The 17,605-nt window shown below is 48.7% G+C and overlaps 1 protein-coding gene across 2 annotated transcripts; it reads left to right on the top strand.

Annotated features, from left to right (window-relative positions):
• The first annotated feature begins 554 nt into the window (after nt 1–554).
• SIN3B (SIN3 transcription regulator family member B) lies at nt 555–17,475 on the top strand. 2 transcript variants are annotated; one of them, XM_027701630.1, is made up of 21 exons: nt 555–571; nt 951–1,180; nt 2,512–2,575; nt 4,364–4,470; nt 5,246–5,399; nt 6,820–7,083; nt 7,485–7,628; nt 7,847–7,969; nt 8,465–8,554; nt 8,985–9,103; nt 9,701–9,908; nt 10,587–10,703; nt 11,068–11,306; nt 11,780–11,963; nt 12,188–12,782; nt 13,269–13,438; nt 14,138–14,311; nt 14,585–14,677; nt 14,966–15,060; nt 15,515–15,719; nt 16,096–17,475. In XM_027701630.1, exons 4-21 carry the CDS (start codon nt 4,448–4,450, stop codon nt 16,324–16,326), a joined length of 3,228 nt encoding a protein of 1,075 aa, XP_027557431.1. In that variant the 5' UTR covers nt 555–571; nt 951–1,180; nt 2,512–2,575; nt 4,364–4,447; the 3' UTR covers nt 16,327–17,475. The 2 variants fall into 2 exon arrangements, with proteins under 2 accessions (XP_027557431.1, XP_027557430.1); XM_027701629.1 differs by lacking the exons at nt 555–571; nt 951–1,180; nt 2,512–2,575 and adding an exon at nt 3,635–3,742.
• Nucleotides 17,476–17,605: the final 130 nt, after the last annotated feature.

The raw sequence follows: 17,605 nt of genomic DNA, 5'->3' as shown, positions 1-17,605 counted from the left end.
TCCTCTCCATTCGGGAATGGACCCTGGAAAACAAAGAGCCAACGCCCCACACCCAACAATGCAGCCCCACCCATGTGCCATCGGCCCCTTTGTGATGTCACGGCCTATCGTCTCCGTTCGTAATGGCCCTTGGAAACCAAAGAACCAACAACCCACACCCGCAGAGAGCAGCCACACCCATGTGCCATGGGCCCCGTTGTGATGTCATGGCCTATCCTCTCCATTCCGGAATGGGCCCTGGAAATCAAAGAACCAACACCCCACAAGGTCAGAGTGCCGTCCAACCTGTGTGCTATGGGCCCCTTTGTGATGTCATGGACTATCCTCTTGTCTCAGTTTAATGAGACTGAAGTGTTTTGCTAAGGAGGATGAGTTATGAGGAAGACCAAACTCCTCCCTCTAAGCAATTGTAAATCTGAAATTAAGAGGCTCTAATTGAGGAAGTATGGAGAAAGGAAAAATAACAGCCCTTTATTAAATGATATATGTGTATTGGCAGAACAACAAAAGAATACAAAAAATGATCAAACCAATAATCCTGTACCCAAAAATCCCCCTCAAAAGGAAATAGGTCGGTACTTTTCCACCTTTTGGTGCAATTCTAACAACGGTCAGCAGGGGGCGCTGTTGGATCCCTGGAGGGGCGGAGCCTGCAGTGCTCGGCGTTGGCCAGCAGGGGGCGCTGTTGGGCCCCGGTCGGCGGGAGAAGCCGAAAATGGAGGCCTTCCCCCCCCCACAGAGAAGGGGAAGGGGAAAAGGGGAAAAGGGGAAAAAGGGGGCTTTTCCCCTGAAACTCACCCTGTTTGCATCTGGATGAGGCCAGGATTTCCCCCCTTTCATCGATGGACATACGCCGCTGCCAACACGGAAATGGAAGAGGGAAAGGGCAACCTCCTCCCAAAAAGGTTCCTCTGCAGGTGGGTCAAGCCTCTCCGATGAAATCCGAGCAGATCTGGGCTGGGGCAGAACAGGGCCCAGGAAAACAGAGGCACACCGGGGCCAGAAAACAATCCAGATGACCGGGTCAAAACCAAAGTGAACCTCGGACCCCTCCAACACACACCCTCCGTACAGTCAGAGCAAAAGTGAAGTGCCTCCCATTTCCGAGGAGAGGGAAAAAAACTCATCACCTCTCCCCACAGTCTTCAGAGGGCCATCAGCTTGGAATGTGGATCTGCTGGTTAGTTCTTTGGTGTGGGTCAATCACCCAAGGCGAAAACTACCCTCCCCCTTTCAACATCCCCCCCTTACAGCAACACAGGGGAAAGAAAAATTCCCTGCCTGTTTTTTTAGAACAAGTAAACCTATGACAACTATCAAGGTGTAATAAATTAGTAGTAGTAAAGTAATTTACTCATTAAATTGTATTGCACGTTATATTCCTATATATATATATATGTTATTGTAATCAATGTTCTGTTAAGGCTGGGAGACTGTAAGCTGCAGAATGGTTAATGAATCTGTCAACATTATAAGCTGATAGTCCTGCAGCTTGTAGTTCTCAAGCTGACAAGATGAATTACTGTGCCTTGCTGAATAAGTATTTTGTATCTTGTTTTTCTAAAAGTATATTATCTAAAAGTGTACGCATAAAGTAACGAAGGGAAGGACAAGGATCAAAGGGTCAAGTACGAGAACGATAAAGAAAATCCAGGATGAACATCTGGAAATGCCTACACACTAGGCCTCAAGGACGAAGGACTAATTAAAACTATAGAGAGGAAAAGCACCTGGCGACTGAAGTAGGCCTGCAAAAGAACCAACCAGACTCAGACCTGCAAAACTCAGATCCAATAGAGGAATAACAAGTGACTGTGGGAAGGGAATTGATAAAGGTATAAAAGTTACTGGTTTTGCCCCCTGCATTTGAGTGCCGTGAGTGGAGCAGGGGTCTCCCCGGCCGCCCAGCGTGCCGTTTTGCTTATTTGCATTTTATATAAATCTTTAATAAATTTTTACTGCTACATTTCAGCCTAGTTTCATTTACTTATAACAAAGGTGTTGATGCTGTCAGTGACTGAGGGCTGTTAACCCCACTCTGACAGAAAACAGAAGTCACAGGAGTTATTTGTCTGCAGCTGATTCTGCTCATTTCACAAATTAGGGAAGAGAATGAGACTTCTCAAGTTAATAATAGCAGTAAAAGACAGAAATTGGGCCACCTCAGGAGAATCTAGTAGGAAAAAAAGAAAGTAGTGGAGGAGGTTGGATCAATGCTGTTACTCTTTCACCTGACAGTACTCCAAGGATATGTCTGAGCTACTCCTTCCAAAAGGTGGAATAAAGGGCTTTTGTACAGTCACACCGTGCTCTCTTTCCTGCACAGTTACAGGGTGCTTCACCAGCCAAGAGCTGTATTTTGTGATACCTCTCATGCTTCTTCCAGGATTGCTCTTGTAAAAAATTTTATTTATTTCCTTTATTATTAAGCATTGAATAACCAGTGAATGCTCTAAAGCATCTTTACTTCAACCTGTACTTACCAGCATAACAATCTAATGCAATTTTCAGCCCACGTCTCTTCTGAAAGGTGTTTCTGCTGCTATCACCTACCATAGCCAAACCCGTGAGAAAGGCAAATAAGGAAAAAAACAAAACCATCAAAACAAACAAAAAACCACAAAAAAAGCCGCCCAACGACCCTAACCCCACATTTTATCCAGCTACCCTAGAGCAACCCTGGAGCTCAGTGCGAACCACTGATGGCCTCCCCCAGTCCCGGATCCTCGGGGCTGCTCCACCCCTGGCTCCTTTAAGCCCTCCGGGCTTCCCCAGACCAGCTCCCCCAGCCCCGGCCCCTCCAGCCCCACAGGACTACCCCAGCCTCCCCCGGGCTCCTCCAACCCCGGCCTTCCTCAGCCCCTCCGAGATCCTCCAGTTCCCCCCCGGCGCCTCCAGTCCCGGCCTCCCCAGCTCCCTCAGCGCCACTGGACTCCTCCAGCCCCGCGGTTCCAGCCCCAGCCCCTCCATCCCGCTGCCGCCCGCCTGCTCCAGCCCCGGCGGCACCTCCAGTCCTCCCGGGCTCCCTCAGCCTCCCGGCCTCCTCCATCCCAGCTTCCCCAGCCCCTCCAGACCCACAACTCCTCCATCCCGGCTCACCCGGTCTCCTCAGCCCCCAGCGCTCCCTTAGACGCCCGGGCTCTTCCATCCCACCTGCCCCGGCTCCCCCGTCCCCTCAGACCCGCAGCTCCTCCATCCCGGCTCCCTGTGTCCCTTTTAGTCCCCCGGGTTCCCTCAGACCCGCAGCGCCTTCCTCCCGCTGCTGCCCGTCTTCCCCGGTCGCCTTAGACCCCCGGGCTCCTCTCGACCCGCGGCTCCTCCATCCCGGCTCCCCTGTCCCCTCAGTCCCGAGGCTTCTCCATCCCGGTCCCCTCAGACCCACATCTCCTCCATCCCGGCTCCCCCGTATACCCTCAGAAACCCCTGTCCCCCTCAAGCGCCGCTCCCGCCACGACGCTAGAACGGCCGGGAGGGCGTGGCCTGACCGAGGGCGCGGCCCAGCGGGGTGGAGCCGATTGGAGGGCGGGTCCTGTCGGGGGCGTGGCCTGTGGGTGGGCCGTGGCCCGCCGTGGGCGTGCCCGTGCGCGCTGACGCAGCGCCGGCGGCGGGGTCGCGTTCGGCCGCCCGATCCAACATGGCGGCGGGGGGCGGTGGCGGCGGCCGCGGGGCCGGCGGAGGCAGCGCCCCGCGATGGGGCGGTGGCGGCGGCCGGGCCGCGCCGCACGAGAAGCTGCCGGTGCACGTGAGTGCAGGGCCGCCCCGCCGGGCGCGAATGACCCTTGCCCACCCCCCTCCCCCTCCCCATCCTATCCCGCGAAGGGCCGGTCCCCACCGCTTTCGCCCGCCCCGCCCTGACCTGCCCGGCCCTGGCCGCGGTGCTGCACTCGCCCCCCCGGGGCTTGTACCCCCCAACGCAGGTAGCGTGGGGGGTCCCCTGGGCATGTCCTCCCCCCGCTGTCCTCCCCTGGTTCCGTGGGATCCCCTGGGGCCGCGTCCCCCTCCCCCGGTACCGCGCGGCCCCCCGGGCCTGTTCTCCCTCCCCTGTGCCGTGCCCCCTGCCCAGCCCTTCTGGTACCGCGATTATTCTCCCTCGGGACCTGTTCCCGGCTCCCCGGTGCCGTGTCCCCCCCTCCGTGCCTTGCTATCCCCCCCAGCACTAGGAAGCCCACTGGGTGCCCAGCGGGGCCGGCCCTCCTCGGAGCCCCCTCACCTGGTACCTTGTGCCCCTCCCGTTCCCCGGGGCTGTGGGGGCTCCCCCGGGGGCAGGTCCCACCTACCGCAGTGCCTTGAGGAGCCCCCTCCCCAATTCCGGGGCCATGGGGGGCCCCGGGGACTGTTCCTCATCCCTGTTCTCACCCTGCAGGTAGAGGATGCACTTTCCTACCTGGACCAGGTGAAGATCCGATTCGGCAGCGACCCTGCCACGTACAACGGCTTCCTGGAGATCATGAAGGAGTTCAAGAGCCAGAGGTAAATCCCAGGGTGCTCTGGGGAGCTCCTCAGCCTTTCATGGAACTGTGGAATATCCTGAGTTGGAAGGGACCCACAAGGACCATCCAGTTCAACTCCTGGCCCTGCCCAGACACCCCAACAATCCCACCCTGTCCCTCAGAGTGTTGTCCAAACACTCCTTGAGCTCTGGCAGCCTTGGGGCCATGCCCACTGCCCTGGGGAGCCTGTTCAGTGCCCCACCACCTGAGATCCTTTTCCTGAGATCCATCCCAAACCTCTCTGACACAACTCCAGCCATTCCCTCAGGTCTCAGACCTCAGCCTTTGTGGGGTCTCTCTGCCTGTGCAGGGTCCCCCAGCCTTCACACCATCATTGCCCCTCTGCCCCACTGCCCTGTCCCCCAGTGCTGCAGTCACATGGAGGGGGAGGGCCTCTGCCCATCCCATCACTTCCCAGAGATGAAATCCACAGGAAAAGGCAAATCTATTTTTATTTCCCACTCTGAAATGCAGATCTTGAAAATAAGTGAAGCTACTTGAACATAGAACCTGTGACCTGCCAGCCCTGCAGGGTGTGGGTGTCTTGCCCCTTCAGCAACCTGCACACTCACCTCTCTCCTCTCTGAATAACATTCCCGATGTGAGGCTGGTCATTCCCTCTGCTTGGGCTAATTTCCCAAACTTCTTAAAAATTTCATCCCTGAGGAGCCAGATGCTTCACTTCCTCTGGCATTTTCTAGGTTTAAGATGTGTTTCTCATTCTGATACAAGTAACAGACCCTTCTCAATTTTAGCATTGACACACCTGGAGTCATCCGTCGTGTTTCTCAGCTTTTCCATGAGCACCCTGACCTCATTGTAGGATTCAATGCATTTCTCCCTCTGGGCTACAGGATAGAAATTCCAAAGAATGGGAAGTTGAGTATACAGTCACCTTTGAATAGTCAGGTAGGTCATAGTCTCTAAATAAACTCTGTTCTGTGTGTTGCTGGACACATCTCCTGCCTGGAGATTTAGACTGTGGAGATTTATGTGTAGTGCATGTTGCTGAAGTTTTTAGATGGTTGTCAAACCTATGATAATGGTTCTAATGTAAATTTAAATATTTATTCAAGGAATAATAGAATATTTTGGGTTGGAAGGGACCTTAAAGATCACCCGGTCCCAACTCTCAGTTTATTCTCAAGCCACTGTTTAGCTTACAAGGGAATGATGATCCTGCCTGAAACACCACTTCAACTCCAAATACTTCAGATTTGAAAACTGAAGTTGTAATTGGCCTTACATAGTTATACAGGTTCTCGTTACGTGGTGTGGGCAGTGGCACATTTCAAGAAGGGATCCTGGAAGAATTGCATTTCCATTCTTCCACTGAGAAACTTGTTTAGGCGATAGGCAAAAATACACAGAGTCGTAAAATCATCAAATTGTTCAGGTTGGAAAAGGTCTTTAAGGTCCTGGAGTCCATGTAGACCTGCAGTTGGTAACATCCTGCAGTGAAACAAAACTGCTGGGATACAGATGGATGTTGCATCTGCTTGTTTTGTGTTCCTGTTGTGTGGTTATGGAGGCTGAAATAGAGCCATAAAGTGAATTCTCCTGATAAACTTGTGCTTTAACTCCAGTTAGTAGCAGGAACTATCCTTCAGATCTCAGTTCCCTCAGATCTCTCTGTTGCTTAGAAATTACCATCTGTAAGAGCCTTAAGTTTAATATTCTTAAAAGGGGCAGTTCCTGTGCAATAACCAGTGGGAGCAGCAGCTGCAGTGGGTGGTGTTGTTGCAGCATCTCAGGTGAGGCCAAGAACACCGTGACAGTCACAAGTCAATGGTTCCTACACCAGGTAGGATTTAGGGGACTTTTTTAGGTGATGGAGTTAAACTGGGTAGGGAAATTGATTGGCTAATGAATCATTTATTCAAAATGAAAGGAGATGTGAAAGGAAGTTCTGTAAGAACCTGGGCTGATGGTCATTGCAAGTTGCGTGCACCTTGGTGAGGATGAATTTTCTACAGTGAGGTATTTTTCTGCCTCCTTTTAAAGGGACAGTAGGCTTGCACTGTAGCTGTTGGGAGCAGTTGTTGTCAAATTTAATGTCTGCCTGTTGTACAGGCCACAGAGTTCCCAAGGACTAGTCTTTGCCCAACAACTGCCTCACAGACGTTCACATATTCACGGATGGAGTTAATAAACTAGATAGGGAAATGATTGGCTAATGAATTCTTTTCGCTTTCTTCTTCAGGTGGTAATATGCTTTAGTTAAACAGCTTGGCAGCAGTGATGCTGAGTTGTTGTTGAACTTGCACTTGTGTTGTGTTCCTTTTCTGACAAGTCTCTCTCTTGGGTGTCTTGTCTTGTCTGACTCCAGGTGCCCCCAGAGCCTGTTCCCGGTGCGTTCCCTGGCAGTGGGATGTTGTTGCACTACTCCCAGGAGAACTCACACAATCACAGTGACTGCTCAGAGGAGTTCAGGCAACAGCTTCCATACAAAGAAGATAAATCCCAAATTCCCCTGGAATCTGATTCTGTAGAGTTCAACAATGCCATCAGTTATGTGAATAAGATCAAAACACGCTTCCTTGACCATCCAGAAATTTACAGATCCTTTCTAGAAATTCTTCACACTTACCAGGTAAAAAGTGTTCCATGGGAGGGACAGTGGGTTTGCATTGTAGGTGTTGGAGTAGTAGTTGTCACATTTAATCTCTGCCTGTTGAACAGGCTACAGAGTTCCCAGGAACTGGTCATTATCCAGCAACTATCTCATAGATATTCACATGAAATGGCAAAAATGTGAAAATTGTGGCACTTTGCAGTGACTGAGGTGTAAATGGGTTGTATCCAGATCTGTGTTTACTAACTCTCAGTGGATTTAGTGATACTGTGTGTGAAAGGAGACACTGTAAGAACCTGGGGCTGGCAGGTGGTCATTTCAAGTTGCGTAGCAACTTGAACATTTTTGGCACAAGACAAGTTTTCTGTCAGAGCGAGGCACTTTTTGACTCTATTTAACATCTATGTGTATGTTTTCAGAAAGAGCAGCTGAACACCAAGGGCCGACCCTTTCGAGGCATGTCCGAGGAGGAGGTGTTTACTGAAGTGGCCAATCTGTTCCGGGGACAGGAGGATCTGCTCTCTGAGTTTGGACAGTTCCTCCCAGAGGCAAAAAGGTCTTTGGTATGTGTGTGCTGAGGGCAAGGCAGAATATTGAATGCTCTCTGTATGTAGAATATGCAAAACATTATGGAAAATCATACAGCCAGTAATGAACTTTGCTTCTCTTCTTTGGGATTTCTCCAAACAGGTGACTTAACCACACTCTCTGTGTCCTGTTAGGATTCTTTATTTATGCCAGTTGGGAAGAGAACCTTGAAGTCATTATTTATTTACTGCAGTTCACAGGAAATGGACCATGTGAAGTGAACAGTGTCCAGAAGACTGAGCATGAGAAGAATCTGGAGCACAGCAAAAAGCGATCCAGACCATTGCTGCTGCGTCCTGTTTCTGGCCCAGCAAAGGTATCTTAGAATAACCTCATATTACTTGTTGTGTTTGGATAATTTCTTAGATAAAGATGTAATGAGTAGTGTCTTTCAGGTATGTGGGTGTTAGATATGAGATACAAAATTTCAAAGTTATTTTTAAAATAATAATTGCTGTAGAAAAAGAGACTTTTTAAAGTATGCTTAAATGTGTGTGACAGCATGTTGGATGCTAAATATCAAGACTTTCTGTACTAAGTATTGACTCTGGAAAGGGAAAATTTGTTGCTTCTGGAAAAAAAATCTTTCTTTGGAATTCTCTCTCAAGTGATTCCTTTTTCTTGTTGTTTCTCCTTAGCTGGGAGACATTTGACAGAGATTGCTGTAAGGGCTTGACGCAGCAATTCCAGATCACTCTTGGGGAAATACGGGGTCTCAGTCTTTGCAGGGAGCTGTTTGATGTCGCTAAAGTGGAATTTGCTGGCATTTGAGCCACAGCATGTTAAATATAACTGCTTGTTCTTTTAACAGAAGAAAATGAAGCTGCGAGGTACCAAAGATCTGTCAGTGGCAACAGTGGGGAAATATGGAACGCTGCAGGAGTTTTCCTTCTTTGACAAGGTCAGGTTTTGTTCTCACATTCTGTGGTCTCATCTTCATCCTTTTATGTGGTTATTAATTGGCTGGTTTTCTATGCAGTTTGTGTGTCAGCACTTAGCAATTTGCTGACTTTTAAAGTAGTGGGGAAAGATAGATCAAGAAGAGTGAGAACAGGTATGTTTGGAAGATAAATGGAACATTTTAATTAACCTTTTCCTGCATGCTTGTCCCTTACAGATGTGTTTTTCTCTGTTTTTCAGTGATATTTCCTCATGGTACCATCTGTAGTAATTAGATTATTGTTTGAAATTGGACATGTTTGTGCATATTCCGTTTTTGCGTTGCAGAGCAGACAAGTTGATCACTGCATCCATGGTTCAGATGACTTAGACATGAACTAAATACAAGTGGCATTCAAGTGATGTGATCCTTTCTTTCCAAACTGTTGTAGGTTCGCAGGGTGCTCAAGAGTCAGGAGGTCTATGAAAATTTCCTCCGTTGCATCGCTCTTTTCAACCAGGAGTTGGTTTCTGGCTCTGAGTTGCTCCAGCTTGTTACACCATTTTTAGGGTAAGTTACCAACTATCTCTTCTGTGTCATACTTTGTAGGTCCTACTTGTTACTTTTTGGACACATTTGGAATTTTGTTACTGAAGTTTTCAATTTAACTTCAGAAGTATCTCCTTGGTTGAAGAATCCAAGAAGAGGAGTAATAAAATTTGAAGCTTTAGACATATCTACACAGCTCTTAAAGAGCATTTTGAGGAAGATATTTTCCTCTATCTGTTCACACTCTCTGTTTACTATCTCAAAATGTAATAAAGGTATAAACATGAAATCTGAGTACAGAACTGTGTAAAGGATAAATAGTTCTAGCTCTGCTGTGAGCCTCCCAAGCTGTTTGGCTTCCAACAGAAGAGGGAGAGTCTTGTGGCAAGGATCAGTTTGTCCTCAGGCAGTAGTAGTGAAGGGAAATTATTTTCCTGCTTTAAGTTAAAAAAGACCCTAAAGTAGTTCAGAGAGAAAGATGACAGTGCTAAAATGTTGGTGAAAGATCTCTCACTGCAGTGCTGAGTTTGTTTAGATATTTCTCTCTCTGTTTTATGACACACATTAAGCACCCTGAAACTGTCAGAGTGAAATAACAATATACTTGTGTTTTTGAAGGAAATTCCCAGAGCTCTTTGCACAGTTCAAGTCCTTCCTTGGTGTGAAAGAGCTTTCCTTTGCTTCTCCACTGAGTGACCGATCTGGGGATGGAATGAGCCGGGAAATCGATTATGCATCCTGCAAGCGCATCGGATCCAGTTACAGGGCTCTCCCAAAAACCTACCAGCAGCCAAAGTGCAGTGGAAGGACAGCCATTTGCAAGGAGGTACTTTGGGATCAGCCTGTTCAACCCCTGAACACACATTGCACTCACATAAATTAAGTGCTGCAGCTTCTGCATGTGGAATCCCTTCTTCAGTGCTGAGTCACCAGCTTTAGTCTTGTGTCAATTATTCAGCTAATTTATTTAAATAGTATCCACATTTTACTAATTTTATCTAAACCCATCTCAGATCACATCTTTAATACTTTTCAGTCTGTGTGCAGACGCAAATTTATTCTTTTAGACAGAAAAGAATATTAAATATCCTGGAATTAATTTTCCAGCAGAGAGTCAGTATGACCTTTGGAAACAGTTTTTCTCCTGGGAGAGCACTGAGACAGTGCCTGAGGCACCATTCCCACTGAGAACACAAATCTGCAGTGTGGATGCTCCCACTCCTCCCAACTATCTCCTTTACTTACAGCTGTTGGTGACTGCAGGGTGATCTCTGTGTGTGTGAGGTGATAGAGAAGGTGCCTTCAAGTTTTCTGAGCAGGGCCCTGGCACAGTTCCACAGAGACTTCTAATCTGGGAGCAGTCAGTGCCTTGGGAATTAGGTGTGGAATGTCCTGCAGAAACTCAGGGAAGAAGTGTGCAAAAAGAAAAGAGAGAAGTATCAGAGCCCATGAGAACAGCTCTGGGCTCACAATTGCTCCACATCATGTCTTTGCACTGTTGCAGGTATTAAATGATACCTGGGTTTCGTTTCCATCCTGGTCTGAAGACTCCACTTTTGTCAGCTCCAAGAAGACTCCGTATGAGGAGCAGCTGCACCGCTGTGAGGATGAACGGTTCGAGGTACCTCTGCTGCTGAGCTCCCCTTCTGCCTCCTCAGAAAGCAAAACCTCCGGCCACGAGGATTTCCCTGTATTAATTGGTGCCCAGTTCCTGAAAGTTCTGTTGATGTTCGTTGGTTTGAGCTCGAGTTTGGTGTGTTTCACTTGCTTGGAGTCTAAGAGCTCTTCCTAGGCATGAGTCCAGTTTTAAATTGCATGTTACCTTTGGGAGAACTGGCAGAGGTCTGTTTTCCAGTACAAACCTTGCTGATGCTTCCTGGCTCCACCCGGTGGGGCCGGAATGGCTGCCACAAACCCTGGCTGCTGTTCAGCCTGTTCCTGCTCTGCCTGTTCTGACACTGTGTTGTTTTGTGAACTCTCAACAGTTGGATGTTGTCCTGGAGACCAATTTAGCCACAATTCGCGTGCTGGAGAGTGTGCAGAAGAAACTGTCACGGCTGACCCAAGAGGATCAGGAGAAATTCCGCCTGGATGATTGCCTGGGAGGGACATCGGAGGTGATCCAGCGCCGGGCCATATATCGCATCTATGGGGACAAAGCACCAGAAATCATTGAGAGTCTCAAGAAAAACCCAGTTACTGCAGTTCCTGTTGTTCTTAAGAGGTAATTCCAATTCTCCTGTGTATCTTTAAAGAATTTTAAAAGCATTTTTAAACAACTAGTGACAGGATGAGAGGACATAACCTCAAACTGTGCCACTGGAAGTTCTGGTTGAACATCAGGAGGAATTTCTTCACAGAAAGGGTTGTTAAACATGGGAAGAGCTGCCCAGGGAGGTGGTGGAGTCACCATCCCTGAAGGTGTTCAAGAAACACCTGAGTGTGGCACTCAGTGCTCTGGGCTGGGTGACAAGGTGGGGATTGGTCACAGGTTGGACTTGATGATCCCAGAGGTCTTTTCCAACCTTAGTGCTCCTGTGATTCTGTGAACTGTTTTCTGTAGGTGTTGTTTCAAAGCATAACTCGCCATCACTGGTGATGCTTTTTTGAATTGATTTCTGACTTCCAGGAATATTGAAAACTTTCTGGTGCATCACAGTTGCCTTTGTGAACTGAAGTACACTGTACATTTTGCAGATTGAAAGCAAAAGAGGAGGAATGGAGGGAGGCCCAGCAGGGCTTCAACAAGATTTGGAGGGAGCAGTATGAGAAGGCCTATTTGAAATCCCTGGACCACCAGGCTGTCAACTTCAAACAGAATGACACCAAAGCCTTGCGCTCCAAGAGCTTGCTGAATGAAATTGAGAGTGTCTATGATGAGGTGTGTATGACGCTAAATAACCCACCCTCTGTGTCCTGCACTTATAGTGTGACCTAGACCTGTATATAGCACCTGGGACCATGTGGAAGTGGTTGTGCTCTGAGAGTTCTCAGTCAAAAACAACTGTCCCAAGCTCAGTGTTAATACTGGCTTATTTCTTCTGGCAGGAATGGCTCTTGAGCATGGATTGGAAGGATCTTTATCTATTTGTCTCTTGATTACAGCATCAGGAGCAGCATTCAGAGGGGAGAAGTTCATCCACAAACGAGCCTCATCTTATCTTTGTCTACGAAGATAAGCAGATTTTGGAAGATGCAGCAGCTCTGATCAGCTATTATGTAAAGAGGCAGCCTACCATCCAAAAGGAGGATCAGGCAACCATCAGGCAGATTGTGCATCACTTCATTCCTGAGCTGTTCTTCTCCCAGCCCCCTGAGCACAACATTTCTGAAGAATCGACGGACGAGGACAGAGAAAACCACCAGGGGCAGAACCTGGATGCTCCTGAGCTACGGAAAAAACATGTGCCTGGGCCGCCAAGCAGTCCTTTGGAGACCAAAGCAACCTTCTGTGATGTTACAGCTGCTGAGCCCCACAACACTCTGGATGATGTTTACAGCCTCTTCTTTGTCAACAATAATTGGTATTTCTTCCTCCGCCTTCACCAGACTCTGTGCTCGAGGCTCCTAAAGATTTATCGTCAAGCTCAGAAGCAGCTTCTGGAATACAGGACTGAGAAAGAGAGAGAGAAACTCCTCTGTGAGGGAAGAAAAGAGAAGACCAATGATCCAGCCATGGAGCTAAGGCTGAAGCAACCAAGTAAGAATAATCCAGGACATAGTCCACTCTTAATGCTCTGGTTGCCAGTGCTCCAGTTGTGTATATCTGAGTAACTGGGACCAGCAGGCAGGTCTGTGAGGGGTGTAGAGGTGCAAACCCCTGCTGTATTTGTGATTTGTGGACACAGCTCATTTAACAGGGCAGCCAGTCCCATTTATCTTTTGAGGGCTCTCATGTGTAGTTCACAGAGACTTCACTGTGCTGAGGTGTTCTCAAGTGTCTCATATTAATCTGATACATTGATTTAAAATGTAAATGGTGCCACAAAGAAATAGTTATTGCACAAGGCAGTCCTGGAAGTGCATGAGAGAAACTGTTCCAGTCTGTCAGGGCACAGAGAACTGCCTGTCTGTGAGGATGTTCTCACACTGAACATCATGGTTCTTGAGCAGTGCTGTCCCTTGGATCTCTTAACTTCACTCTGCCTCTTCCATGCATTAAATGCTTGCACTTTCCCCTGCCCAGGTGAGGTGGAACTGGAGGAGTACTACCCTGCCTTCCTGGATATGGTGAGGAGTCTGCTGGATGGGAACATCGACCCGACGCAGTACGAGGACACGCTGAGGGAGATGTTCACCATCCACGCCTACATCGGCTTCACTATGGACAAGCTGGTGCAGAACATCGTCCGCCAGGTGAGGGACCCGTGGTGTCTGTGGGGCTGCACATCACCCCTCTGTACAGACAGCTTTCTCACAGTGTCACTAAACTTAGAGAAAATTAATTATTAAAAAGTTATATATGATGGGGAAACGCCCCAGCAGAAGTTTAGTGAGAGACTTCAGCTTCCCCACCTTAGAGGATTTACTCTTCCTGGCCTTTTCCTGGAACAGGCTCCCCAGGGCAGTGGTCACAGCACCAAGCCTGACAGAGCTCAAGAAGAGTTTGGACAATGCTCTCAGTCACATGGTGTGATTCTTGGGGATGGTCCTGTGCAGGGCTAAGGGTTGGATTTGATGATCCTTGTGGGTCCCTTCCAACTCAGCATATTCTGTGATTCTGTGATCCAAACATTTTTTGAGTTCCAATCATTTCAAAATTCTGCCATTCCCAAAATATATCTAAGGCAAAACAAAACCAGTTCAGTCTTTCTTAGTCAAATCTTCCAGTTGTAGTTGCATTACAGGTAAGGCACAACAGCCTCTCATTGTTCTCTGTTCCTTTTATTACAAAATCATGAAAAAGACAGAGAAATGTGGGAAGTCTCTGGAGTTAAACTTGGCTGCTTCAGCTGAGGTGTGATGCTGTGCTGACTTTGATGCTCCTTTCATAACACACTAGAGTTGACTCTTGCCCCAGGCTTGCTGACTGAAATCCCCCTTTTTTAATGGAAGCTTCACCATCTTGTGAGCGATGACATCTGCTTGAAGGTGGTTGAGCTCTACTTGAATGAGAGGAAGCGAGGAGCTGCTGGAGGTAACTTATCATCCAGGTGTGTGCGGGCAGCAAAGGAGACCAGCTATCAGTGGAAGGCTGAACGGTGCATGGCAGATGAGAACTGTTTCAAGGTAAGGACTTGCTGCCAGGGAACTTCATAAAGTGACTTGTGGCACTTTACCTGAGAGAAATGGGTTTGGAAGCTTCCCACGATAGGGAGAGAGAGCAATGTGGAGAGAAGGTACCAAAACCAGAGCATAGACAGTGAGGGGACAGACTGGCTCACTGAGAAGCCCCACTGCTTCTCTCCTCGCTCATATTTGTTGTCCAAATGACTTGTGAATATATAGCATTTTACTGTGAACCCATGTGGCCAATATCTTCTGCCTGTAACTTCATTACAGGTCATGTTTCTTCAGCGGAAAGGACAGGTGATCATGACCATTGAGCTGCTGGATACAGAAGAAACCCAGACAGAGGATCCTGTGGAGGTCCAGGTAATACCACAGAGATCATGGAGTCTGTGTACCACAGACAAAGCAGATGTCTAAGAGTGCTTTCCTGATTTCTTGTTCCAAAATGTGAGACTTTGCCAGGAGGACAAGTTTACCTGGGAGGTGGGATGATGATGTGGGGTTGTGGTCATGGAGAGAAATGGTCTGAGAGCAAAAGAGTTTCAACATAAATCAGCCTCAGAATAAACAGCTTGGAAATAAACAGGTTCTTTGCAGTGATGTTTGTCCTGGTGAAGTGAAATCTGACTGGAACTGGTCTCCCTTGTGTAGCACCTGGCCAACTACATGGAGCAGTACGTTGGGGTGGAAGGAGCTCCCAACAACCAGAATGATGGCTTCCTCCTGAAACCGGTCTTTCTGCAAAGGTGAGCTGCTCAGTCCTCTGAGCCACACCTGCAGCAACTGGTGCGGCTCCCTCTCTGCCTGTGTGGCAGTGGGTGTGGGGAATGTGCCATACAGCAATCCCAGGGAAATGCCCTCACCTCTGAGGTCCAGAGGGATTGGTGCAGTCCAGTGCACTGCATGAGGATGCTGAGGAAGAAATTTATGACCACGGCACCGAGGTTTGTTCATGCAACTGTGTTTAGAATGGAGCGGACCTGCCTCAGCAGTCCTTTCTGGGAGGAATGTGAGGTCTGCTTTGTTCCCATTTCACTAAATATTTGTCACAGCAAACACAAATTGGACAGATTGGAGGAAGATCCTGGAGAGAGCTAAATGTGGAAATACAAGCTTCATACTTGTGCTGTGAGCTCTGCCAGCTTAGGGGAAGGGATGGCCAGGTGTGACACATGCTTTGTCATCCTTGTTTTGTCCCAGAAACCTGAAGAAGTTTCGCAAGTGGCAGTGCAAGCAGGTGAGGGCCCTGCGCAGCGAGGTGAAGAGCTCCTGGAAGAGGCTCATCGGGGTGGAAAGCGCCTGCAACGTGGACTGTCGCTTCAAACTCAACACCCACAAGATGATGTTCATCATGAACTCGGAGGATTACATGTACAGGAGGGGAGCTCTCTGCCGAGCCAAGCAGGTGCATCTCCTTTTACTGTCTCTGCAGCTCGGGCAGTAGTAGGTTGAGGATGGGAGCCAAAAAGACAGGTACCAATAAGAAGTCTTGTGGCTGAATTCCTGCAAACTACACCCAGAAGTTACTGTTCTGTGTTGGATGAGACATGGAGGAGAGCTGGTAAATGCTCTGTATTTTGGATTAGTTCAGGAGCCTTTTCTTTACCATGCAAATTTTGAGGGCAAACATTAGAAATAGGCATTGAACACAGGTATGTGGTTTCCTGTTTCCCTGTTTGTGTTGTGTCCAAATCATGCACATCTCAGTTGTATGGAGAGGCAAGAGCTTTGACTTCTCCCCCAGAAACCTCTCAGTGTGACCTTTACTGTCCTGCTTTCAGGTCCAGCCCGTGGTGCTGCTGAAGCACCACCAGCAGTTTGAGGAGTGGCACAACCGGTGGCTGGAGGAGAACGTGTCCATGGAGGCCGTGGATGTGGTTCAAGACTGGCTAATGGGAGACGAGGACGAGGAGATGGTGCCCTGCAAGACCACGTGTGAGACAGTGAACGTCCACGGGGTGCCAGTGAACAGATACAGAGTCCAGTACAGCCGCCGTCCCGCTTCGCCCTGAGCACAGGCTTGTCCCTGGCACCATAAAAGTCGGAGCATTGCTGGTGAAGCACATTTACTCTGACAATAGTGATGGGAATGCAATGTATGTATTAATGATATTTATCCAAACAGCATTTTACTTCGGATTATGATGTATTTTCCATATGGCATAGACTTTTCTCCTTGCAGTGTAATCCTCCAGCCATCATGAAGAGACTCTTAAAAGCTTTATGGGAAGGGGGCTCTTGGCATTGCCACACACTTCTGAGTAGTTTCCTGGCTTTTGGCCACTGCTGACCAGCCAGTCCTGGAAGGCTCAGTGAGGGGGTGAACTACCGCTAGCGGCTTTGTTGGAGAGATGGAGCTCAGCTGGTGTTTGAGCAGATGCTGGCAGCTACTTCTACTTTGAAGAGTTTAATATTCCCCATCTTCCTGAATTTATGCCATCTTGGAGCCTGCAGAACTCTTCAATGTAACCTAGGAGTGCCAGGGTGGCTGAGAGCACCTGGCACAGCTCAGCAGCCTCGCTCCAGGCGGCTCTGTTATTCATGTGAACAAGGCAAGGGATGATTCTTGTTACTGGTGCTCTGGTGAGGAAAAATGCCAAAACTGAGACAAGGGTGACCAGCACTCTGAACGCTCTGACTCTCCCTCATTAACCAAGAATTCTGGAGCATGAACTAAGGGGAGGAAACTGAGCTGCAGCGCCGGGCAAGGGAGCGATTTGCGGCACAAGGACCCACCGGCCGGCGTTGCCTTGGGAACTGAGGACCTGCTGTAGCCTCTGCCTTCTTCAGCAGGAGGGAGGAATATCCATTGCGAGGTCTGGCCTGTTTTTTGGTTTGTGTTTTGCATGTTGATCGGCAGCTCCAGAGCGTTCCCGGTGCTCCCCTCCCCTGTGCATGCACGAGGTTCGCTGGGTTGTACCGCATCCTTTCATCGGCAGATGGAGCTCCCGGAGCGCAGCGTGTGCTGGAGCTGAGCTGTGTCCTGAGAACTCTCCTGTTTCTGCTGGCTCAGCACAGCCGCTGGATTTGCAGGGACACATGGAAATCTGTCCTAGGTGGTGTGAGATCCAACCACGGCCGTCGTAGATGAGCTTTTCCACTGTACTGCTATCAAAGCTTTTCTGCCATGAAAACTAACAAACCCTCCCCTGACCTGTACAGAAAACACTACATCAGTCATCTAATTCATCTAGTGAGAAATCAAGGAAATGTAGTTGTGTCTGTCCTGCAACCCCACTGGGACTTCAGTCCTGTTTTCCAGGGGCCAAGGGCAAGCACACTGTCCATGGA

This window comes from Neopelma chrysocephalum, unplaced genomic scaffold, assembly GCF_003984885.1.
Source record: "Neopelma chrysocephalum unplaced genomic scaffold, ASM398488v2 Primary Assembly neopelma1_164, whole genome shotgun sequence".
NCBI classification, from domain to species: Eukaryota; Metazoa; Chordata; class Aves; order Passeriformes; family Pipridae; genus Neopelma; species Neopelma chrysocephalum.
Note: the sequence above shows the minus strand (reverse complement) of the source record. Positions and strands in the feature narration are given on the sequence as shown.

Coding starts and splice junctions, on each gene's coding strand:
- SIN3B (XM_027701629.1), top strand. CDS start 3,635: ATGGCGGCGGGGGGCGGTGGCGGCGGCCGCGGGGCCGGCGGAGGCAGC. Junction 7,970..8,464: donor CTGTTTCTGGCCCAGCAAAG/GTATCTTAGAAT, acceptor TTCTTTTAACAG/AAGAAAATGAAGCTGCGAGG. Junction 10,704..11,067: donor GTGAGGATGAACGGTTCGAG/GTACCTCTGCTG, acceptor AACTCTCAACAG/TTGGATGTTGTCCTGGAGAC.